This window comes from Hyperoodon ampullatus, assembly GCF_949752795.1.
Source record: "Hyperoodon ampullatus genome assembly, chromosome: 6".
Lineage (NCBI taxonomy): Eukaryota > Metazoa > Chordata > Mammalia > Artiodactyla > Ziphiidae > Hyperoodon > Hyperoodon ampullatus.
The window spans coordinates 126,451,751-126,477,994 of NC_136919.1; the positions used below are offsets into that span (position 1 = coordinate 126,451,751).

At 45.7% G+C, this 26,244-nt stretch overlaps 1 protein-coding gene across 1 annotated transcript in view; it reads right to left on the reverse strand.

Annotated features, from left to right (window-relative positions):
• The window catches only part of PALLD (palladin, cytoskeletal associated protein), a gene marked incomplete at both ends in the record, with an annotated part of 383,889 nt that overhangs the window by 174,561 nt on the left and 183,084 nt on the right, over window positions 1-26,244 (reverse strand). The window contains 2 exons of the mRNA XM_079706944.1: window positions 22,444-22,783; window positions 24,531-24,650. Coding sequence (XP_079563070.1) covers window positions 22,444-22,783; window positions 24,531-24,650 — 460 coding nt within the window. The remainder of the gene's footprint in view (window positions 1-22,443; window positions 22,784-24,530; window positions 24,651-26,244) is intronic.

Genomic DNA, 26,244 nt, shown 5'->3' on the forward strand with positions numbered 1-26,244 from the left:
AGATGACATGATACTATACATAGAGAATCCTAAAGATGCTACCGAAAAACTACTAGAGCTAATCAATGAATTTGGTAAAGTAGCAGGATACAAAATTAATGCACAGAAATCTCTGGCATTCCTGTACACTAATGATGAAAAATCTGAAAATGAAATCAAGAAAACACTCCCATTTACCATTGCAACAAAAAGAATAAAATATCTAGGAATAAACCTACCTAAGGAGACAAAAGACCTGTATGCAGAAAATTATAAGACACTGATGAAAGAAATTAAAGATGATATAAATAGATGGAGAGATATACCATGCTCCTGGATTGGAAGAATCAATATTGTGAAAATGACTCTACTACCCAAAGCAATCTACAGATTCAATGCAATCCCTATCAAACTACCACTGGCATTTTTCACAGAACTAGAACAAAAAATTTCAAAATTTGTTTGGAAAAACAAAAGACCTCGAATAGCCAAAGCAATCTTGAGAACGAAAAACGGAGCTGGAGGAATCAGGCTGCCTGACTTCAGACTATACTACAAAGCTACAGTAATTAAGACAGTGTGGTACTGGCATAAAAACAGAAAGATAGATCAGTGGATCAGGATAGAAAGCCCAGAGATAAACCCACGCACATATGGCCAACTTATCTTTGATAAAGGAGGCAGGAATGTACAGTGGAGAAAGGACAGCCTCTTCAATAAGTGGTGCTGGGAAAACTGGACAGGGACATGTAAAAGTATGAGATTAGATCATTCCCTAACACCATACACAAAAATAAGCTCAAAATGGATTAAAGACCTAAGTGTAAGGCCAGAAACTATCAAACTCTTAGAGGAAAACATAGGTAGAACACTCTATGACATAAATCACAGCAAGATCCTTTTGGACCCACCTCCTAGAGAAATGGAACTAAAAACAAAGATAAACAAATGGGACCTAATGAAACTTCAAAGCTTTTGCACAGCAAAGGAAACCATAAACAAGACCAAAAGACAACCCTCAGAATGGGAGAAAATATTTGCAAATGAAGCAACTGACAAAGGATTAATCTCCAAAATTTATAAACAGCTCATGCAGCTCAATAGCAAAAAAACAAACAACCCAATCCAAAAATGGGCAGAAGACTTAAATAGGCATTTCTCCAAAGAAGATATACAGACTGCCAACAAACACATGAAAGAATGCTCAACATCATTAATCATTAGAGAAATGCAAATCAAAACTACAATGAGATATCATCTCACACCAGTCAGAATGGCCATCATCAAGAAATCTAGAAACAATAAATGCTGGAGAGGGTGTGGAGAAAAGGGAACACTCTTGCACTGCTGGTGGGAATGTGAATTGGTACAGCCACTATGGAGAACAGTATGGAGGTTCCTTAAAAAACTAAAAATAGAACTACCATATGACCCAGCAATCCCACTACTAGGCATATACCCTGAGAAAACCATAATTCAAAAAGAGACATGTACCAAAATGTTCATTGCAGCTCTATTCACAATAGCCCGGAGCTGGAAACAACCTAAGTGTCCATCATCGGATGAATGGATAAAGAAGATGTGGCACATATATACAATGGAATATTACTCAGCCATAAAAAGAAACGAAACTGAGCTATTTGTAATGAGGTGGATAGACCTAGAGTCTGTCATACAGAGTGAAGTAAGTCAGAAAGAGAAAGACAAATACCGTATGCTAACACATATATATGGAATTTAAAAAAAAAAATGTCATGAAGAACCTAGGGGTAAAACGGGAATAAAGACACAGACCTACTTGAGAATGGACTTGAGGATATGGGGAAGGGGAAGGGTAAGCTGTGACAAAGGGAAAGAGAGGCATGGACATATATACACTACCAAACGTAAGGTAGATAGATAGTGGGAAGCAGCCGCAGAGCACAGGGAGATCAGCTCGGTGCTTTGTGACCGCCTGGAGGGGTGGGATGGGGAGGGTGGGAGGGAGGGAGATGCATGAGGGAAGGGATGTGGGAACAGATGTATATGTATGACTGATTCACTTTGTTATAAATCAGAAACTAATAAAAAAAAAAAAAAAAAAAAAGAATCCACCTGCCAATGCAGGGGACATGGGTTCGAGCCCTGATCTGGGAAGATCCCACATGCCGTGCAGCCATTAAGCCCATGCACCACAACTACTGAGCCTGAACTCTGGAGCCCGCGAGCCACAACTGCTGAGCCCATGTGCCACAACTACTGAAGCCCATGCACCTAGAGCCCGTGCTCCGCAACAAGAGAAGCCACCGCAATGAGAAGCCCGCGCACCGCAACGAAGAGTAGCCCCCACTCACTGCAACGAAGACCCAACGCAGCCAAAAATAAATAAATGTATTAAACAACAACAACAAAAAGAAAATGAAAAGACAGCCTACTGAATGGGAGAAAATATTTGGAAATGATATGACTGATAAGGGGTTAATGTCCAAACTATATAAACAGCTCATAGAACTCAACATCAAAAAAAAAAAAACATAAAAACAATCCCAATTAACAAATGGGCAGAAGACCTGACTAGACATTTTTCCAAAGACGACATACAGATGGCCAACAGGCACATGAAAAGATGCTCAACATCGCTAATCATCAGGGAAATGCAAATCAAAACCACAGTGAGATATTACCTCACACCTGTCAGAATGGCTATTATCAAAAAGAATACAAACAAATGTTGGCAAGAACGTGGAGAAAAGGGAGCCCTTATACACTACTGGCAGGAATGTAAATTGATGCAGCCACTACAGAAAACAGGATGTAGCTTTCTCATAAAAGTAAAACTAGAGTTACCATATGATCCAGCAATTCCACTCCTGGATATATATATATGGAAAAGGCAAAAATTCTAATCTGAAAAGATAAACGCACCCCAGTGTTCATAGTAGCACTATTCACAATAGCCAAGACATGGAAGCAACCTAAATGTCCATCAACAGATGAATGGATGAAGATGTGATACATATATATACAATAGAATGCTACTCAGCCATAAAAAAGAATGAAATAATGCCACTTGTGGCAACCTGGATGGACGCAGAGATGATCATACTAAGTGAAGTAAGTCAGACAGAGAAAGAGAAATACCATATAGCGCTTATATGTGGAATCTAAAAAATAAAACTAGTGAATATAACAGAAAAGAAGCTGACTCACAGACAAAGAGAACAAACCAGTGTTTGTCTTGGGGAAAGGAAATGGGCGGGGGGAGAGGTGGGGGATTAGAAGGCACAAAGTATGATGTATAAAATAAAACAAGCCGCAGGGGTACACGGTACAGCACAGGACACACAGCCAGTACTTTATAACTATAACTGGAGTATCATCTTCTAAAACTGTGAATCACCATGTTGTAGTGAAACTTCTATAATATTGTAAATCAGCTACACTCCAACTTAAAAAAACAGTATGGTACTGGCATGAGGATGAACATATCAAAGGAACAGAACTGAGACTCCAGAAAATAAACCCATATGTGTATGCTCAATTGATTTTTGATAAGGCTGCCAAGATCATTCAATGAAGAAAGAATATTCTCTTCAGCAAACGGTGCTGGTACAGTAAATATTCACATATACAAGAGTGAAGTTTGACCCTTACCTCACACCACAAAATAAAGCACAAGTGATCAAAGACCTAAATATAAGAGCTAAAATGATAAAACCCTTAGAAACATTGTAGTAAATCCTCATAATTTTGGATTTGGCAATGGTTTCTTAGATATGATACCAAAAGCATGAGAAACAGAAGAAAAAAATAGATAAACTGGACTGCATCAAAACTGAAAACTTCTGTGTATCAAAGGATGCTATCAAGAGCGTGAAAAGACAAGCCGAAAGATGAGAAAGACATTTGCAATCACACATCTGATAAAGGCCCACTGCCCAGCTTACAGAACGGACACTTACAGTCCAACACCCCAATTAAAAGATGGGCAAAGGACCTGAAAAGACATTGCTCCAAAGAAGATGCACAAGTGTCCATCAACAGATGAATGGATAAAGAAAATGCAGTATATTCATACAATGAAACATTATTCAGCCATAAGAAGGAATGAGACACTGAATAATGAAATCCATGCTACAACATAGATGAACCTTGCAGACACTATGCTGACTGAAAGAAACCAGACACCAAAGGTTACACACTGTATGATTCCATTTATATGAAGTATCCAGAACAGGCAAATCTATAGAGACCGAAGGCAAATTAGTGGCTGCTTTGGGATGGGAAATGGGAGTCTGGAAGGAAGGTACTCTCTAATAAAAGGTACAGGGTTGGGCTTCCCTGGTGGCGCAGTGGTTGAGAGTCCGCCTGCCAATGCAGGCGACATGGGTTCGTGCCCCGGTCCGGGAAGATCCCACATGCCGCGGAGGGGTTGGGCCCGTGAGCCATGACCGCTGAGCCTGCGCGTCCGGAACCTGTGCTCCGCAATGGGAGAGACCACAGCAGTGAGAGGCCTGCGTACCGCAAAAAAAAAAAAAAAAAAAAAAAAAAGGTCCAGGGTTTCTCTTTGATGATGAAAATGTTCTACAAAGTGACTATGGCGATGGTTGGACCTACCTGTGACTACATTAAAAACCACTGAATTGTACACTTTAACTGAGGAAAGTGTATATACAGCATGTGAATTATGTCTCAATAAAGCTGTTAACAAAAGAAAAAGATGAATTAGGCAAATAGTTAATAAAAGCTAGCTAATTTTCAGCACATCCACTTAAAAGGAAAACATAAAAGAATCATGTAAATTTATAGTTTCAGGATTAGGAATGAAAATACTTTGTATTTAAGAGCTGAATTAAGAATACCAAGAATCCATGTTTACATGAGGTCTGAAAAATTCTTTTGACCATAAATTCCTAGTTTATCTGATTCATGTGCACAATATCAACGGTCTCTTTGTAAGAGTGAGAAACACTTCCCTAAGTTTTCCAAGCTATTCCACCCTGACAACGGAGCTCCTAGTTTCGGAATCATGTTCCAGTTAGCACTTGTTCCGTGTGAAGTAGTTTAAGTGGAGAAAACAATGCGGGGTGAAGAATATACTATCAGATTATATAAAATAAACACATCATATATATTTTAATGTTTCTGATGAATCACGTTCTACTTCGGTTTAACACCTTGATTTGCCCTTAGACTAGGAATGGAATCATTTTAAGGTAAGAAAAGGGAAGAATTGCGCTTTGAGCTCATGCTTGCTTTTGGAACCATTACTAAACACCCTATGCTCTTCTGAAATTTTTGGTTATGTTCTCTGGCCTTAGATAACGTTTCCAACAGACCCGGAACTTCTGAACAGGAATGGGTAAGTGACTGCCTTTCCACGTCAACTCAGGTTGTTCTGGACTAACCCCCAACAATACAGATTCAATTTCCTCTGTATACAATGACTCAAGCCTTCTTCAGATCATCTCTACATTTGTTTTTTCAAGTTATTTACTACTTGGCACTGACTCTAAGTCAATCACCTACATGATAATAGGAGAGGAAAAGGAAAAGGGGACTTCAGGAGAACTGACAGAAACATGTCAGAAGTTCTTCAGAAACTCTCTGTGGAAGAGGGGTTCTCCCAGGCCACAGACACGGATGGGAGTTCTGGGTTGACTGTACTTTGCAGAGGTCTTTGTCACAGGAGGAGAGGTGGACAGGCCTTGGTGAATTTAGAAACATCTCCCTAATGATATATCAGTTGGTTAGCAAAACAAAGTGCTTTGAGGGCTCCAGCATTTCATGAGAGCCTGGCACGCAAGTGTGACATTTCAGCCCTTCGCCAGCAGCGTGTGGCTTCTGCTGGTCTGTGAGCAGTGCTTCCTGCACAACTACAGATCTTAAGCTTGTACAATAGAAGAAGCTGTCTATCAACATTCTGTAGCCTTCCATCAGCACTTTCCCCATTTCTGATATTCAGCGTGCTAAAGTTCATACGTGTAATTTTCAGGAACTCTAGGGTGACTTGAACGAAAACAAAAGCTCCCAATCTGTCAGTGATTTTCCATCAATTTTTTTTTCTCACTACATTTTTAAGGTGGAGGAAGAAAAAAGGAACATAACCTAGGAAAAAGTCCCCTTTTTTTGCAAGTTTTGAAAGTTGCTTATTTCGGAAGCTTTCTGTATGTGTAGTCAAGGAACAAAAGAGTCACTGTCCACATTCTCTTAATAATAATCAGAACAATGACAGGTAACATCAGTTGGGTACCTGCCCCGTGGCACTGCTCTGTGCCAGCACATCACTGCCTGTGACCACAGTCCTGTGAAGTAGGCACTCATCCCTCCCTTTACTCAAGACTAACTGAGACTTGGGTCAGTGAGAGGCTTGTTCAAGGTCACCTTGTTGGGCAGAGGTGGAGATTCTGTCTCTGTCTACACTGCTTTCTGAGGCTAGAAAGAATCTCCCTTTAAAAACAAGGTCCATGGGGCTTCCCTGGTGGCGCAGTGGTTGGGAGTCCACCTGCCGATGCAGGGGACACGGGTTCATGCCCCGGTCCGGGAGGATCCCACATGCCGCGGAGCGGCTGGGCCCGTGAGCCATGGCCGCTGAGCCTGCGCATCCGGAGCCTGTGCTCCGCAACGGGAGAGGCCACAGCGGTGAGAGGCCCGCGTACCGCAAAATAAATAAATAATAAAAACAAGGTCCAAAGTTGTAAATTGTCTTTTACTAACAAGTGGTGGATTGAATGGCTGCATTTTATTTTTGTTCCTTCCTTAGATCTGAGAGAGAGAAAGAGAGGGAGGGAACAACTGTGATTTCACTGGAATATACGTGCAGGGAGCTGTCACTGACTTACGTGAGAAGAGAGTGGAAACCACGTGCCCACAGGAGGCGGAGCAAACAAGAAGGAAGCTCACTTGAGCAGCTGAAGGCCTGGCCACTAGTCCGCTGTGAAGGTGGGGAGGGCTGGCTCTGAGTACAGGAGGACAGGCCAGCTCCACCTGCCCCTGGAGCCCCTTGGCCATCCCTCCTCCTCGTCTTTAAGAGTCAGGAGGCTTCTACTGTGGGGACAGAGAGCCAGCGAGTCAGACCCAGCGACGCCTGGCCCAGCAGACAGAAGGGGTGAGACAAGGGGCTGAAGACGGGTGTGGGAAGGACATGGGCACGTCCTCTGAGTGACTGAAGCCAGCTGTCCCCGTTCAGCTCCCAAATGCCGTCTGCCAAGCACGTCCCTACCCCGTCCACCCTCAGCCAGGCAAGGAAACGGAATGCTTTTCTTTCTAGAGAAACTCATCAACCTACGAGGAAAGACCTGCAGATGCTGACATTTTGGGTCCCTGCCAAGTCCTAGGTGATGCCTACCAGCTGGCAAACCCCCAGCAACAATAGAGCTTCCAGTCAACGTGTGGGTGCCAATCAGCATGAGACGTTAAAGAAAACCTCAGACATGAAATTTAGCCCAAGTAGATTTAACAAAAAAAAAAAAAAAAAAGGAACTTGAGGGAATAGAGAAAATGCAGAAAATGGGGGTGGGAGACTAAGTAACAACAATGACAGTCACCCCCCAAAAACCTCCAGTGATTAAGAGCTGCAAAGAGATAAAGGTCCTTACAGCACACATGACTGGGTGAACTGACAGGATGCCACAGGAAATTTAGAGAACGAGAAGGAAGCCTTGGGAAATGAAAGTATGACAGCAGAAATGACAAATTCAGCAGGAAGCATGGAAGACAAAGGTGAAGAGATCTATAGAAAGTCCAATGGAAACAGGCAAGAAAAGAAAATCAGAACCTCAGCTCTAATGTAGGAGTTGGAAATATCACGATAATACAAGTTTCAGACAGGACGGAGAGAGTGGAAAGGAAATAAAGAAAATAATGAGAAAATTTCCAGAATGTATACTCACGAGTTTTCAAACGGAAAGGGCAACTATCCTAGCTAAATATCCTGTACAGTGTCTGAAAAATACTGCATATCACCAAGCAAATTTCAGAGCACCGGGGATAAAGAGGAGATTCGACACACCTCCAGAATGAAAAAAATAATAGGTCACGCACACAAAGGGCCAGAAAGTAGGTTGGCATTGGACTCCTCTACATTAGCACTAGAAACTAGAAGAATCTGAAGCAATTTCCTCAAAATTCTTAGGAAAACTCTAGCATCCCAAAGCAAGCCAAACTGTCATTTCAGTGTGAGGATAAAATAAAAACATTTTTCAGACAAGTAGGGCTTAGAAACCATTGGTCCTTCACGCTTTCTGTGAAAGCTACTGGAGGGTTTGCGTCTGGCAACTGAGAGAGGAAAACAAAACAGTGAGACCCATGGCATTTAGGAGCCAGGGAACCAGGAAAGGAGAGAGGTGAAGACACTTCCAGGATGACAGCGAAGCAGGGTTGAAGGGAACAGCTGTGTCCTGAGCGACAGAACAGCTGGTCAAGAACGGAGGAGAGCATGCGGGGACTCCCCTGCATTTCAGACATCTTCACGTCAGGACAATGACATGAGAAACACAAGGTTGAATGCACCCCTATGTTCACTGCAGCGCTATTCACAACAGCCAGGACATGGAAGCAACCTAAGTGTCCATCGACAGAGGAATGGATAAAGAAGATGTGGTCCATACATATACAATGGAATATTAGCCATAAAAAAGAACGAATAATGCTATTTGCAGCTATGTGGATGGACCTAGAGAGTATCATACTGAGTGAGGTAAGTCAGAGAAAGACAAATACCATATGATACCACTTATGTGTGGAATCTAAAATAGGACACACATGAACTTATTTACAAAACAGAAACAGACTCACAGACATAGAGAACAGACTTGTGGCTGCCAAGGGGAGGGGGAGGGATGGAATGGGAGATTGGGGTGAGCAGATGCAAACTAGTATATAGGATGGATAAACAACAAGGTCCTACTGTAGAGCACAGGGAACTATATCCAATATCCTATGATAAACCATAATGAAAAGAACACGAAAAAAGAATATAGATGTGTATAACTGAATCACTCTGCTGTACAGCAGAAAGGAACACAACATTGTAAATCAACCAGACTTAAAAAAAAAAAAAAAAGAAATGCTTAAGAAGATGCTGACTAGCTGCCCTGATGGTCCCAATGAGACCCGACAAGGATACAGAGAGTTCATCATAAAATCAAACCCACGACCGAGACAGGAAAACAGAGTGAGTGAGCCAGAGGGTTATCTTCCAAATGCATCAATAATTCATACTGGGTCACTTATACTTGCACAAAATCTCTGAAATAGTTTCTTTGTGACTTAAGCAATTCTTTATTTTGAAATGTCCCATCAATGCAACATGCCCAGGTTACATAAGTAGCTGCAATTAAGACTTTCTGGAGGAAAAACGCCCAACACGTGTACTAAGTCTACACGCAGGATGACAGTAACTGCTCTTATCGGAATAAATATCCACCCCGTCACCTGCCTTTGTCAGGCGTGGACCGTCCAGTGCACGGCGGAGACTCTTGGGTATGACTGTGTAGAGTGCTTTTTCATTCCTGTAAATTCCTCGATAATCCTGTTGCACCTTTAGACAGTGTTCTGAGTTCACGCTAATGTCAACATGAACCATGAATGAGCAGACTGCTTCCTAGCACAAGACATGCTCACACCACCAGAAACCATCAACAAAACGAAAAGGCAACCCACCAAATCGGAGAAAATGTTTGCAGATGATATGACCAATAAAGGGTTAATACCCAAAATATACAAAGAGCTCACACGACTCAACAGTGAAAAAGCAAACAACCTGATGAAAAATGGGCACAGAAGACCTGAAGAGACATTTTTCCTAGGACGACATACAGATGGACAACAGGCACGTGAAAAGATGCTCAACATCGCTAATTATCAGACAAATGCAAATCAAAACCACAGTGAGGTATCACCTCACAACTGTCAGAATGGCCATGATCAAAATGATACCAAATAACAAAAACGTCGGCGAGGATGTGGAGAAAAGGGGACCCTCATGCACCATTGGCGGGAATGTAAACTGGTGCAGCCTCAATGGAAAACAATATGGAGGGTCCTCAAAACTCAAAAACAGAACTGCCATACGGTCCAGTGATTACACTTCTGGGTATGTATCTTCAGGAAATGAAATCACTACTTTGAAGAGATATCTGCACCCCCATGTTTGTTGCAGCATTATTTATAGTAGCCAAGACATGGACGCAACCTAAGTGTCCACTGATGGATGAACGGACACAGAAGTAAAGATGTTCCCTCTCTCTTTCTCTCCCTCCTCCCACACCTTACACACACACACAGGAATACTATTCAGCCATAAAAAGAAGGCAACCCTGCTATTTTCGACAACATGGATGGACCTTCACGGCATTATGCTACATGACAGACCGAGAAAGACAAATACTGTACGATCTCATCTTTATGAGATCTTAAAAAAAAAAAAAAAAAAAAAAGATCCCAAAACAAAAAACTGAACTCATATACCCAGAGACTAGATGGGTGCTTGCCAGAATCTGGGGGTGGTGGGGTAAGTGACATGGGTGGAGGGCCTCATAATGTACAAACTTCCAGTTATAAGATAACTTAAGTCCTGGGGTGTAATGCACTGCATGGTGACTACAGACAGCAACACTGTTGTATATTTCAAAGCTGCTAAGAGAGTGGATTTTTCATGTTCTCATCACAAGGAAAAAAGCTGGTAACTCTGTGAGGTGAGGGGTATTAAACAGACACAGTGTGGTGACCATTTCACAATATACACATATATTGGAAACACGCTGCACACCTTAAATCAATATGGTGTTATATGTCAATTATAGCTCAAGAAAAAAATTTAATGAAAAAGACCCCAAAAGTTGATGTTTATAAATTTCATGTGAAAATAGATCGTGGAGGAAATTTGACACCAGGGGGAAACTGACTCACTGATCTGGGAATAAATCCAGAATACATGACAGATCGCTCATAACCAAGTGGGATGCAGTCAGCTAGAGGGACTTGGTTATTTTCTCATATCACCCTAAATTAGTTTGTTCTAGACTCCGTGGAGGGTACACTGCAGACTTATAAGGACTTGGGAGAAAGAGAGGAATTCAAAACTTTAATTTATCCGTTTATAGATACTCATCATGTCAGGGCAACTTCTAGTCACTTTTCAGAGGTCAAGCTCTTAAGAAATCAGCCATCCAACTCAGGCCAGCCCCCCACCCAAACCCCCGACACAGACCCGGCCTTGCAGGACCGCCTCCCCGAACACTCCCAATTGGGCGCTGCCTTTGATGCCTCCTGTCTGCCTGGACCCCGCGCAGCCCTGTCATTCCACTCCAATCCAGGTCTATATGTTTGGGGCCTGAGCTGGGTCCAGGAGGAAGTCTGCCTCATCGCCTGCCTGCATCCATCCCTGCAAGATGGTCAGGTATGAGAAGACAGCAGAGGAGGTGCAGCCTGAGATGCAGAGCAAAGGTTGGACCGGCCAGGTGGGCCCCAGACTCTAGAATCTGTTTCCGTGGTGCCTTCCCTTGTCCTGACTGAAAGGACCCAGAACAGAGACAGCACTGAAGAGATGAACCTTCCTCATTCCATTCCAATTGTTGTAGGAATTCCAGTTTACTGAGATTGCTTCCTACTGGCACCAAGAGTGCAAAACAGAACTCTGCTGTACAAAAGCAGCCTTTGGCCCTTTGTTATGTGCAAAATAACGACATGTGCATTTCCCTGCAGGTGATACCACGGTGAACACGGGAACAGAGGTCCTCAGCAGAAATCACCTTCTCAAGTAATGGACACTCAGGGGCCATCGAACTGCTTTTAGAAACCTCCCTCTGCCATTTTTTGGTAAAAATTAAAAATTCTGTATTATCTTTCTCTCCACTAAGGCAGCTGTTTAGTATCAGACTGTTACAGTAATGACAAGACCAAACATAATTCTGCTATTTTAAGATAGAATAATTAGAACACACATGAAGCGAAACTCCTGCTGTTATTCTAGAAGGTCCCATTGTGAAACCCTCTCCTCTGTGAGAATGCTTTGTGACAGAATAAAAATAAATGTGAACATTTCACATCTGATTTAGAGGACGCCCTTTGAAGAAAACAACCGCTATGAAGGAGAGGCGGATACCAGACAGGAAACACGATCACCCAGAGCGAGACGTCACCCCCGTGACCAAAACTACTTGCGAGTCCAAGCTACAAACTCCATTTTAGAAACTCCAGAAGATGTTTTTACTTTGCACTGCACTGTACTCAGGCCGTATTTCATAGCTTCTTTTTTCTCTCCTACAAACAGCACTACATGTAATGATACATCCCTGAAACCAGACGGCACGGGAACTATTTTCCAACAAAGAAGGAAACGAGGCCGAGAAAATATATGTGGTCTTTCCAGAAACCTTTCAAAACCTTCACATTTAATGGCAATTACTAGGGAAGCAGAAAGTTTGCAATGATAGCCGAGCCGTATAATTACCCATATTTGACCAATTTATAAACTCCTCTGAGAAAAAGACCAGAGAGCTGGACCTACACTCCTTACGGTCCCTGACATGCAGAGTGAAGTAAAAATATTTGGATAGTATGTTAGCGATTCCACGGTTTTACTAGCGTTGTATCAGGAGGCTCACAGCTGGAGCCCCTCAGAGGCCGCCTACAGAGGATACACCCACCACTCCATGGACATAAAAAACCAGATCCGCGGGACATTGTGAAACAGAGCCAGGCACAGAGCAAGCACGCTCCAGGGTTTCGGAGCTGAGCTGGGGCAGAGAAGGGAGCTCTAGCAAACAGTGCGAACGGAGACAGCGACCCTAACTACAGGTTCTTATTTACTAAGGCACTTCCCCGGAACTTCAGGAAAAACCCTGGCAATCGCTGTGTATCCTCCTAACAGCCTTGACAGAAGGAGGTGCCCGGACTTTCCTCGTGGGAACCTCTGCATCCAGGGGTCAGAAGACGTGAGCTTCGTACAGCAAAGTTGGAGGTTCTGATTGCAATTAATTTATAGTTTCCTTTTGAATAATGGAGCAAATGTGTGTGTCCATTTATGCGTGATTATCCAGCCAATGGGTTTCATGAAAATCTACATATGTTATCCAATTTGTTTAATATGTACCTTATTCTTAAAACCAAATGAAAGAACATCTAATTCCTTTTGAGTAATGGAGCAAATCTGTGTCTCAATTTATGTGTGATTATCCAGCCAACATGTTTCATGGAAATCTATTTTATCCAATTCGTTTAACATGTACCTTATTCTTAAAACCAAATGAAGGAATATCTAGTTCCCTGCCACATATGGAAAAGGTTTTCAAAAACCAACATTGATTCCAGTGCTATCCACAAGGTTTGTGTAATCATAACTTTAGTCAAGTAAGGAAACAGTCATTCTTAGGTTTGTTGAGAAAATGAACAGTCTGCTTTTACACATGTAACAGGAACCAACTCAGATAAAGCTCCCTGGGACTAATGTTTTCACCATTAGGTGATGGCTTCATTTGAATGAAGGACTTACACATTCACAGAGAAAAAGAAATCAATGGTAAAAAAAAAAAAAAAAAAAAGGGGGCAAGCTAATGTACTTCAGCATGCAGCAGACAGAAATAAATTCTCTTGTAGTGAAAGTTGTAGACACAAACTAAAACCCAATATATATGGATTACAGACTCATGAGCCTTAGCTCAATTGTTCTTAAACGATTGTTTTCAAATATCAAAATCTAGGAAAGGGGCTTGTTCAGTAAAAACCCAGCTCGAGGTCCTCCTCGGATGGAAGAGGTTAGTAACTACAGAACGGATCACAGGGCTACAGTGGAAGCGAAGTGAGCAGGGACGAACAGAGAAGTACAAACCATACCAGAAACGGCTCCTTCCACTTCTGACTCCAAAGGCCCTGGGCTGCTCTTTGTCAAACACCAGCAGGTGATCCCAAGGGCGCTGGCATCCTCGCCCTCCCACCGACCTCCTCTGACGCAAACCCGGCCCCCCACCCTCCTCGCGGCCTTCCTTCTCCTCTCGCCCCCAGACCCCTCTCCTACGGGATTATCCGTGGGATTCTTTGTTTCTGCCCAGCATCCCACCTCCTCGGTGTCATCGGAAATGCTTCAGCATTGACTGGAAGCTGCATTTCCTTGAGGACGTTACCAACCTCAGCGTGGCCTCCTCTGAGCAAGGAGAGTCCTGCGTGGTCCCGGACCCCCAGTGCACGCTTAGCACGGCCCCGCCATCATCCCTGGGCGGCTGCCTCTCCTTCCGTCTCTGCGCTCCTGCGTCGCACTCCCTCTCCCCTGCCTGTCACCAACGACCTTGGCCACGTCCTCACCTTGCTGATGGCTTCACTGCTTCGTAGCACGTGGTTTCCTGCCACCCCCTGTGGCCATCGTCCACGTAAATGCTCCTTCTAAAGTGTCCACTTCATCACTACCTGACCGCTTCCCCCACTCTCGTGACCTTGACCTCCACTACCACTGGCCACTCAAACAGACACCGCTGGCATTCCTCTACCGCGTGGAAGTTCCTTCTTTCTTAAGGGTTTGAACGTTCAGAGTCTTCTCTGGGGTCACAACTTCTGTTCCCTTTTCCTGTTTTCCCATCTCACCCTCCGAGTCGTTTTCATTCTTGGTGTAACTTCCATTTTCTTGAGTTCGATCTCTTTTCCCATTAAGCCCTGATCCGGCTTAATCTGCTTCCCTTTATGACCCCACAAGGACACAGCTGGTGGTGCTGGCGTGTGGGGATGCTGTGATATTGCTTCTACCTCCAGAGGGCTGATGATGGCTGAAACCAAGTCCTGAGACCACAGTCACTGAATCCAACGTGGATCAGTCTCTTACTTCCAACGGGTTCTCACCATTTCTACAAAATACACAGCACCGGTCCTGGAACTCCTTATCCTTTCTCACTGCTGTCTTCAGCCTTTTTCTCTCTTCATCTCCCACTAACCACAACTCCGCTCCCGCTTTCGGCAGGAATTTTACTGATCATATTGTTATTTGACTTGGAACCTCAATTTTCCTTCTCGAATCTTTTCTCCCTCACGGATGCTTCTGAGAGGAAAGTCTCATCCTTCTTTCTGTGCAAGGCCTTGTATGGATTATCCGCTAAACATTGGTCTTTAAAGTATTTGGCTTATTTTTGGCCTTAAAATGGAAGGTTATCTGACTCCTGGTTTTTTTTTAATTACTTTTTACCACTCCTGTTACTTTTATCCCAACACCTGAAATGTGCAACTGGAGAAAGGGGTTGGGTTTGGGGGAGCAGAGACAGTGTATGGGGGGCAGCGTCACCCTGGAATATGGGGCGTTTTCTGGGGACGGTCTTCTCGGATGGGTTGTCAAAGCCCAGATGGAATCCCAAAGCCCCTGACATCTGGGAGGGGACGGGGGCTCCGGGCGGCGGGAAGGGGGCAAGAGCTCGCAGGGCCAGAACCTTCTGCGTCCAGCTGTGCTCAGGACGGTGGTCACTGGACTGAGGCTGAATGGAGAAGGACGGATGGGAGGGAGGGTGCCAAGGGCTTAGTTCTTGTAAAATAACACTCTGCAGCCATAAAAGTAAGACCCCTCACTGTCGGAAATTCAGTTGGAAGATCAAGTCAACAAGAAAACATCGTCTGCTCAATAGCGCACCACGCAGAGAGCTGTAACATTTGGTGTATTTCCTTCTAATACATGACACACAGTTTATTTTATTATTTTTGGCCGTGTGGCTTGTGGGATCTTAGTGCCCCGACCAGGGAGTGAACCCAGGCCCACGGCAATGAAAGCACCGAGTGTTCTAACCACTGGACCACCAGGGAATTCCCACATAATACACATATTAGTTGGTTGAAATAGTTTATTTTTTTCCATAAAATTAGTCTTCAGCTCCATATATCATTTTGCTTCTGGTATTTTTTGCTTAACACTCTGTTGTGAATATTTGGACAGCAGATTTAGAGCATGATCTCTGGGCATGTAGCTCATACGTGGCTCCCCCTTTAAAAAATAAAAGGTCTCTACCCAGCAGGGACTACATTTTTCAACTTACTCTGTAATCACCAAAGGGGCCCTCATACGCACTTAGGCCAGATGAGATGGATACACTGAAGAGAGATTGCATCATCATTTACTGTTTCACGGAAAGCACCCAATATTTGGGATGAATATCTGGCATTTCCTCTGGATGGTTGAGAATTACTTCAAAAATATGCAGATTATCTGTAAGTATTTTCAACTGTATTTTAGACACCAAATAAGGCTACCGGCCATAAAAAGGACTCAAGCTTCTTCAGGAAATGGAACTAACACTTTACACTCACCAAGAGACTAGCCCAGCAGGGCACTCATATCCTAACGTCCAAGAATGTGACTCTGTGTCAGAGCCAATACTGACACGAAAAAACCATGAGGAAGGACACATCGAGATGTTATTCCTTCGTGAAAAGCTTTAAGCTTCAGGAAGTTCCTTGATTGGACTTGGCATTCCTGGGAGGGGCTGCCTCAAAGTGATTCAACATCAACACTGTTCCTGCAAAGCCATCATCATATTATATCACGAAGAGTCCACATCCGCGTGGCCAGGTGCTTCAGAATTAGGACCACGGTCCCATAAACACATGGATGAGTGTGTGCCTGTGATTTTATAATAACAAATTGAAGAAACTTCTTTCTGCCCTCTGTTTTTGTCCTAATATTACTTTGAAAACCCTTCTGGTTCTATACTTTGCACTTCCACTGTCACTAAATTGCTTCATTATTTGACTAGACTCAGCAGACAATGAAAATCATTCAACCAGAAATGGAAGCTGGTGCCTGTTAGGTTTTTGGAATCAGAAGCAGAGCGGCTTATCTTCCTAACATCAACCTGGGAAGAGAAGGCATTTGGATTGCACGGAACCTAACCTAGGGACTGGTCATTCCACACGTCCACGTGACGTTGACAGATGTGCAGAATTGTGTGCGTTCCTGCTGGTGTGACCTGAGCAGTACTCGGTCATAAATTACTCAGAGGTGACACCGTTGTCCTCTCCCTCTTTGTGTCTTGGGTGCCAGCATCACCCAACACTGCAGACACTCATCAGGAGTCAGGGAATGACACGTGAGCTAGATTTTCAGGACATTTCTGTACATTTTAGGACCTCTTGGGACTTCCCCGGTGGCCCAGTGGCTAAAACTCCACGCTCCCAACACAGTGGGCCCGGGTTCTATCCCTGGTCCGGGGACTAAATCCCGCATGCCACAACTAAAAAACCCCGCAGGCTGCAACTAAAGATCCCACAAGCTGCAACTAAGACCCGGCGTGGCCAAATGAATAAATAATTTTTTTAATTTTATTTTAAAAGAAGGACCTTTTCAAAACTGCTGGGAGAGGTCATCTCTTTGACCTTTGGTTCTTATTTTGACCTCAACTGTTTTGCTTATCGTCTCTTTGTTTTGTGTGTGTTTAGACCTAGCAGGTAAGCCTTTACCTAGGATAGAACCTAAGAGACCGTTGGTATGTGAATGTCAAACAGTCACAGAGTGAGACCTTGAACCCCAACCAGCAGAGGTTCAAAGACGGGAAACGTCCAACTTTCCCAGTTGCACTGACCGAGCCGCACCCGGGCTTGGGCCGCGTCCAACATCAACAGGACGTGAGGCACAGCCCAGACGCCCTCAGCCCATCGTCCAGCGTCTGCGTCGGATGGGGTGCTGGCATGTCAAGTCCACGTACCTTGAACAGCACTCTGCTTGTCCTCCAGCCAGTGGGGGGTGGACAGGAGAGGGACGGGTCCCTCGTTTTCCCAAATGTCTCATTTTTGTCTACAACGTTTTAAAGCCAGACTTTCATAAAAGGAGAACACGGAAGAAATGAGAAAGGAACTGAAAAGGCTCCCAAGTTAAGTACCCTGGACATCCTTTCCTAATGTGATTCTAGCCAATGGGATTCTGATTCAATCCTTCATCCTCATTCAGCTTAAAGGATAAGGGTGTCAGCTGGGAAGTACTGTCAAGTGGGAAACCTCTGGGACGGGTGGGGTTGGAAAGCAGAAATCCCACAGTACATGTGGGTCCAAGGTAAGCACAGTGAATGGGGCTGCTCGAAACGTGGGAGGCCTTTCTCTTCCTCTTCATGGGTCTGTTCTCGCTTCACTCATTCAAACCTTCCTGAGCGTTCACTGTCTGTCAGGCCGCAGAACCCGGCGAAAGAGCAGTGAAGAGACAGTCAAGGTCCTTCGCTCTAACCGTGCGGGAAAGCAACGCCCAAAGCAACATGCAAGTAAATAAGCAACTATGAGAAATAATTCCGTGCTGTGCAGACAGCAGAGGGCGCGGTTTACTGGGCACGGCTGGGGGCCGCTCTGGACTGGGGGCCCCGGGGGACGTGGCGAGTGGGAAGACCGGCAGCAGCCGCCCCCAGCAGCGGGCAGGACGTGCCGGGCAGCGAACAGTCCAGGCAAGGGAGCCCCTGTGCCCCTCTTAGTGTCCAGGAGCGCGGAGGGGACCACAGGGAGGTCCCAGTGACAGCGAGCCTGGCCCCGCCGAGCCCCCGACGGGGGAGCGGGCCGGCTGCCCCTCCTGTCCTGTGTCTCCAGCAGCCTCCCCCTTCTCCTCCTCCTCTCACAGGGCTCGTGACGGCTCATCATCACGCACGTGTCACGGCAGAACTGCACGAGGTGACACGTAAAACCCGACACCTCAGCGGCAGTGACTTTACAGGACCTGCCCCTGTCCTCGAGACCAGCATTGCTGGAATAACCAGCTGTCTCAGGGTGGGAGCAAGAGAGACGCCAAGGTCTGAGACGTGGCCGCTTTGAGAAGCCTGATTCAGCCTGCAGTCATGTGACCATTTTCAGGTGGGAACTCCTGAGCAGGGAGAGCAGGCAGAGCAGGGAGAACAGGAGCAAAGGCAGAGGCGCCCACACCTCGTGCGGCCGGTGACGCAGCAGGTGACCACGCCGCGAGCACTTCAGGACCGTTCTCCCGTCCAAGGGCCTGGGCTTCGAGGGCCGGGGCATGTGCCTGGCACCGGTTCAGCCGCTGACCCGTCCTGTGTCCAGTGCAGGGACTCACCCATGGCCTCCCCTCTAGCCAGCCCCTCCTGGGTGCCTCACCTTGCTTCTTCCACACGACCGAGGACGAATATCAAAGAAGAAAGAAACGGGGTTTGAAAACAGCACGTGGGTCTTTCCACACTGCCTGGCCTAACTGAAGAGATGAGCTTAGTGGGAGAACAGGTCCTGTAAAGCACCTGCTCAACCTGGCTCCAAAGTTTCCCTCCAGGGTTTAATCCTGGAGACCCTGCATACCCATGTCCTCCAGGGACTATGTTTTGGCAAGAAAAAAGGATTCCTGGGACTTGATTTCCTATTAACAGACAGGGTCGTGTATTTATTTTGAATCTTCGGGCATCACTTGTAGAGAGTGGGCAGCAACAGACCGACTTGGTGAGCCCTGAACAAGGACAATAATATAAAAAATAGTTCACAAAAGCTAGGCGTATGTTCCTTCCTTCCTCTTGTTCTCTGATAAGAGCTATGATTTCAGCAGCACGTGGCTTCTTTTCTTCGCACTGCGATGGACGGTGCTGAGTGTCTGACACCGAGTCACACAAACAACTCTCACAGGTGAATTCCTCCCTGGGTGGAGGCTAAGTGCTCCTCCGGCCCACGGTGCGTTGCGTCTGGCACCTGGAACTCACTGAATGGCCCACATCCAATCATGTTTAACTCACAGCTGAGGGGTGGTGTCTGAGCCAAAGACACTGAGAGAGGCAGAAATGGGAGTGGACGTGGATCCCACGACCGTGGGCCGGGAGCACAGATGCAGCTGGAGGCTGGAGGGGCGACAAGACCCCCGGTGAGGACATCTGTTGGAGGACCCTGCTGCAGAAGGGAATTCAGGGGCTTTCTACCGTTCTGTTTCAGTCTGATTTTTTTCCCTTTCCATAATAACTAGTGAGCCATTTGAAAGAAAAAAATGCAAAGAGATTTTCCTTCTGACGATGATAATTTTTCAGGAATCTGACAAATCAAACACCCTTTTCAGGTTCATTTATTAAGAGGCAATATTTAAATTCCTATTATTTGTCCCCTCCTAACTGTTTCCTATTGGCTTACAAATGATTCAGATGAATGAAATGCCATAAAACTCCCCCAAGTATAAGCCTCTCCTTTTTTTATGAAAAGTAGTAAAATCATGGGCCGATGAAAAGAGATTCAAGTGCACCAGTTTTCCCACCGCCAACCGTAAGACTCGAAATTTCATTCTTTCCCAACGTATGACGGGAAGCAGACAGGAATAGGAATTTTTCTTGGCAGCGACATTAATCATCAATTACCTGGATGTCATTCTACGTGATTTGCAGATGTCATTAGATGGCATTCCTACCAATGGATACAACTCCTAAAACAATGAGCAAACTTTTTCGGAAAAGATCATGATAACAGAGAAAGGGTGGAAGACCTCGTACCAAACCATGACGCTGGTTACCTCAAGTACTTCTGTATCGTTTGAACTGTCACCTCGAGCACGCACTTACTTTGTAATTAAGACAAAATTCAAAAAAGGATTGCAATTCATAAGAAAATTTTAAAATGGATATATATTTTGAAAGTGTCAATCACATATTATTTCCTACCTAGTAACTGGCAGGTAATTATACAATATGCAAATCATGAAGTGATGCTCTAAGGATATATTTAAACACATAAAGATTTGAAAAACAGAAAGCAGCAGGAAAACCTGCTACTAGCAATGTTATTTCTAAGCTACCAGGTTGCCCTAAATTTCCACATGAAGGGAATTTAAACACTGAAATCCATTTTCCCTGTATTTTACTTTATACTGAAAACCTAAGAAGCAGGTCATGATGTCACCCTTCAAACCTGTGCGCAAGCTCTTAATAACCACAGCCTCTTAATAACCACCCAAGTGTTCTGCCTGCCTTTTACAGACAATGCCCCACCCTCCCAGAGACACTAACCTCACCCAAAGTCCAGCTCAAAGCTGAAGAGCTGTTCAAACTCCTGAGATGAGGAAGGCTGCAAAGGCATGTTAGCAGCCCCTCCTGTTTGCTCTCCTGTGATTTAGACTCACTTCATGAGCTATTAGGGCAGACACACTTCACTGACAGCCCAGCCGGGGCCCCGTCAGTGGACACCCCGTCCTTTCTCCCTCAGGAGGGCAGGTCCCTTTTTTCATTAAAAGCACTGCAAATACATATTCAAGATGCAAAGATAAAGGTAGTCAGCAGAGGCAATTCATTCAGCGGGTTGGAGCTACAAGAGTATAAATCTCTTCTAAGGCTGCCACTTCTGAGCTCCTGCGACCTGCCCGGCATCTCAGGCCGCCCGGAGTCTAGGTATGGAACATTCGCTACCGTACACAAACCGAGCAGCTCTGCTGCTTACAGGATGCAGGGTAGTAAAAGAGAGATTTCTGAAACTGCAACCCAAGATTGTCAAGGAGTTTACTTTTATAAAATTGCCTGCCCATTTGTTAACTTAAGCCATCTGTCTGGATGATTCGTTACTTGATTAGTCTAATAATGCTCATAAAATCGCCTAACAATAAAGCGATGTACGGATATAAGATATTATTCTAACTTGAATACCTTACCTATTCTCACCAATGAGCTGATGGAAGGGAGAATAAAGCAGGCTGTTCAGTACCAGGGAAGCAAAGAGTAACTCCTGTCCTGAAGCCATCCTTCCTCCCGAAATCACAAAGCTCAGACATCACGGGGAAACGCAGGGCGCTTTCCCAGATCCTGGAGAATTCATTCTCAAGGAGATGTGGCCACGTAGACCATGTACACATCTGATGTGACTCTGGCGTTTCCACCGACCTCCATCAGGGCAGTGGTTCGAGGCCTGTTCTGTTACCTGATTCCTCCTCCTGACACTGTGACAGCTCCGATCGTCACCACCCTCCCTGGTGTGGTGCCAATGGAAACAGCGCACGCAAGGTTTATCATCCTAACAAAATAATGGAAACCAAACACGAAGGTGGTAACCGTGGAAACACGCCTTCCGTGGATCCCAAAGCCCAGTGGGTCAGGCTGGGAAGGGCGCTCTGCACTCATTCTTTCCCCAGGGTCCGCACCCGCAATCTCCATCCTCAGCTTTCAGGCTTCCCGTGCTTATCTGTATCGGACTTCCTTACTGATTCTTAAATGTGAAACACTTAGAAATGCTTTGAATAGACAGCTCAACGTAGTCCCTTCCCATCTCCTCTGGGGAGGGCTACACCCTTGCATACGTCGGAAGGCTGCACCAGGCGCAGATACTTTCACAGCTGAAACCAGTTACAGTTTTTAGCAAAAGGCAGATTGGACCAAGCTTCTCATCTACCTTCTTTACTTTGGGGTATCATTTACATTTTTGAAGGACCCCACTTGGTAGCAAAGGTCACACCAGCCCAGGACAACTCGCCTGCAGGAGGGGCCGCTTGCCCCGTGGTGGAGCCCAGGTAAAACGGTTTCCCTGGCAACAGAGGCAATTCAGCACAAGTACCACAGTGTGATCAAGCCGTACGGGGGTACTCACAGTTTCGGTTTCGCAAGCAGAGGCGGGGGTTCCTTCGTGGGCGACAGCAGGACGGCTGCGCTGGGAAGAGCTTTGCTGCCATCAGCTCTGCCATTCATCAGTCCATTCACTCCGGGGCCTGGGTGGACGCCGTTGGTTTCCCTCTCCACGGCGGAATTGAACTGAAGGGCCGCCGGGCTCAGCCCGAACACGGGACCGGTCACATGCTGGATCTCAGCTGGTTTCTGTGACGCCAACTCGAAAGAGCCGGTCTCCCAGATTGGAGGGGGCAGCGGGGAGGGCTGGAAGCGGCCACTGCTGGCCTCTCCAGCTGAGTCATAGCCGCAGGTGTCCATGTTGGCTGAGGGAGGGGACAGGAGGAAGACACCGTGATACACTCATGATCCACAGCCCCTCCCCACCGTCACAGACAGCCTGGGGGCCCAGGGTCCTGTTAGCTGTTGAAGGGACAATGCTGAGGGGGGGCCTGGTTCCCCTAGGCTTGATTTCACTGCACCTGTTTCATTTCCTGAATGGCCCACCAGCTGGGAGACCAGCTACCAATTCATTAACAAATTTCAAACAAGAGCTAAAGATAGAACTTGGTTAAAACACACACACACGCACACACACACACACACAAACAGCATCAAAAAAAAAAAGACAGCACAAACAGTATCAACTAATGATGCTTTGCCTTCTTGCATTTCAGCCCATGGATCCGACGGAACATCCTACCTGAGCTTTGCTGACGTCAGCATAGGCTACAGAGGTTTTCTGTGCTGGGCAATGGGTATTCACTCATTCACTCATTCACTCATCCATCATAAAGCCAAGTGAAGCTCTGAGTCTAAGGGAAATGTCTTACAATCTCACGGATAATTTTTTCCGGTTCACATGACTGACACCAGCTGTAACTTGGTACAAAAGAAAGTTTTGCTTGTTACTGTCAATGGCCTGAACGCATCTTAAGAGTATCTTTGTATTCCTTGCCTTGCCCAGAGTCCAGCAGAGCTCCAAAAAATGCCTACTGAGGTGAACAGAAAGCTCAAAAATAGCTCTTATGTTTGGCCTAGAGCAGATTTATCCCCGAGGAAAATGGGAAATACTGCATGTTAATTTCTGCCATGTGGACGTGGAGCCCTGAGTTTTGGCCACGTGGTTGGAGCACTGCACTCTTGCTGTGGCCATTTGCTGGGACCGTCTTCAACTCAAAATCAAAATACTGGGATCCTCCCTGGAGCTCTGATCATGACCCCGGAGTTTCCTGTTAACACTTAGAGCCCTCATTCCTATCAACTGGTGTCCCGTTAAGGTGAACTTTACGTTTCTTCTCTTAATGAAGATGAAAAAGCACTAATTCCCCACTACAGCCCTCAACTGGTTTTGTCTGTGTCTCTGCCGCCCCCTAGCACGAGTTCTCCCTGTTCTAGAGAAACCTAGGTGCAATTCGGCTGCGTCTTCACTGCCTCCTAACCATGGTGCCCCGTACTGGGCTTGGCCAAAGAGGTATTTTAAAAACCATTGTAAAACAAACAAAAGAAATAAGGCAGTAAAGACCAGGTAAAGCTAATTAATAATAGTAGAAAACAGTTAACTAAAGGTCAAAGAAATAAAGGAAAAGAACTGTTTCAGGTTGCTCTCCCTAGCAGTAAGTTTCTGAGTTTAAAAAACTGCCCAGATATTTCTGAATGTTGGTTTTAGTAATAAGATACATTCCTTTAGTTTTTCATAGGCGTCCAGTCTCAATGAAATCTGGTTTCTACGATCTTTACAGCTTCTCTAGGTTTATCTAGTGGGTTAAACAGTGACTGATTTGCGCCAGTATCTCCAGACCCCGTCGACATTGGTGTGAGCATAGTTCCGGGCCAGCAGGAGGCCCTTGGGCAGCCATCGCATTGTTTCCAAGACCAAGATCCCAAGACTGAAGGAAGGGCCCCACATGTGTTTCGCTGCTACATCATCCCCTTTGTGCTCTCATCTCTGCTTTCCCTCCCTCTCTTCCACCCCAGCCTTTTGTTTTGTGATGAAACCCCGGTTGTGAGGATGGCCCCCGGGGCAAAGCATTCCTGGCGGCTGAGCCGTCCTCCGGGTGGGGACCCGCATACCTGAGGTGACCACCAGCTGGGCGGTGCTGCTCGCTGACCCGTAGCCGTTGCTCGCTGAGCACGTGAAGATCCCGGCGTCCTCGGGGAGCGCCTCTGCTATGACGAGCGTGCAGATCTCCTCTGGAAGGAAGAGAACGAGTAACTCATCAGAGGGCAGCCACAAAGGTGCCCCGGAGAAGCCAGACCCTCTGCCTGTCCAAAACAAGCAAAGTCAGTAACAAGTATTAGAGGGCCACTTTACGAAGTGGCCACAAGAGAATCTCTTGACACTTAATTTAGCCGTTCAGCCTAGTGGCAAAAGCTTTAGAGTAGGACTCACTCTTTGCGATTTTTCATCAGCCCTGGTTTCCTCCCCTCTATAACAGGGAAAACATACACCTCATGAGTGTATCTGTGTAGAGGACACGAGAAGTTTGCAAAGGGTGTGCCTCTGTGCTAGGCACGTGGAAGATGCCAGCTCCTGCCTCGTTTGCTTGATGGTCATGGAAGGCCTTTCAACTACAGTGTAGCTGCTCAACTGAAAAGCCACTGGTGGGGAAAATCAAGCTTCTCTGAAAAGCTGACAATGGGAAAAAAAGAACATAACATGGAAATGTTTGACTGCAGACAATTATTCTGGAAACTACTGTCACACAGTGCGGCCATGTTCTGTAGCATGCAAAGCCCGGACGCCGGGACCAGCTGCCGGGGCGTGAATGCGGGCGCTGCCCCACGGGGCTTTGGTCCACCTCCCCGAACTTCAGTGCCCTTACCTAGAAGATGGAGATAATAAGAGAACCTACCTTTTAGGATTTGTATGAATCATGACTCATAAATCAACCGTCACAGGGTTACTGTGAGGGGTGATGGTGGTAACCATGACAACAGCTGAGGGCCACGGAAGCCCTTCTCAGGCACTAGGTGACACTACCAGCACTGGATACAGATGAATTTAGATTTAACCCTCGTGTCAACCTTATGAGTTACATTTACTACGCTTAGCCTGTCTTACAGACAGGAAAGCTGTCTGTAAGCACAGTAAGGCTGATTGATTTACCCAAAGTCACGCAGCTCGAGTGGCAACTTGAACCAAGACGAGCTCCAGACTCCACGCTCCTCACGACCATCTATTCTTGTGACACGATACACAGTGTGCTTAGGGCGCTGCCGGGCGCATGCTAAATGCTTTGTCGTCAGGAACTGTCAGCTGTTCCATTAAGAAGAAGCTCGATCTAGAATGTATTAGCTATTTCTAATTAATTAATTAATGTATGTACGTATGTACTATTATGGGAGTGCATTAACTATTTTTAAATTCAATGATTATCCGTATTGTACGAGTAACATAAGATGATTGTGTTGGTAAATGTTAAGAAAAGTCATATACTTCTGATTCCCACAGAGCCTGTCGATTATTCGCGCATTATGTGGGCCACGTGAGACTCTGTACCACAGATTTTTTGCAGGAATGGCTGCAGTTACCCCCTCCTGCATCCAGGCCCCACTGCAATGGGACTCTGCAGCCCCATTCCCTTCCCTAGCCCTGGGATTCCGGCTGGCCCGACGGCTGTTTTAACCATGAAAGCGGTGGGAGTGATGTCTGCTCTGAGCCAAAGCCTCAGGTCCCCTGTCACTCTGCCCCAACTCTGGGAGCCCGGCTGAACCCCTTAGGGATGGAGGCCATGGGGCTGGAGAAAGGGGCCCCTGAGCAGAGATGGGCCACTACAACTGAGAC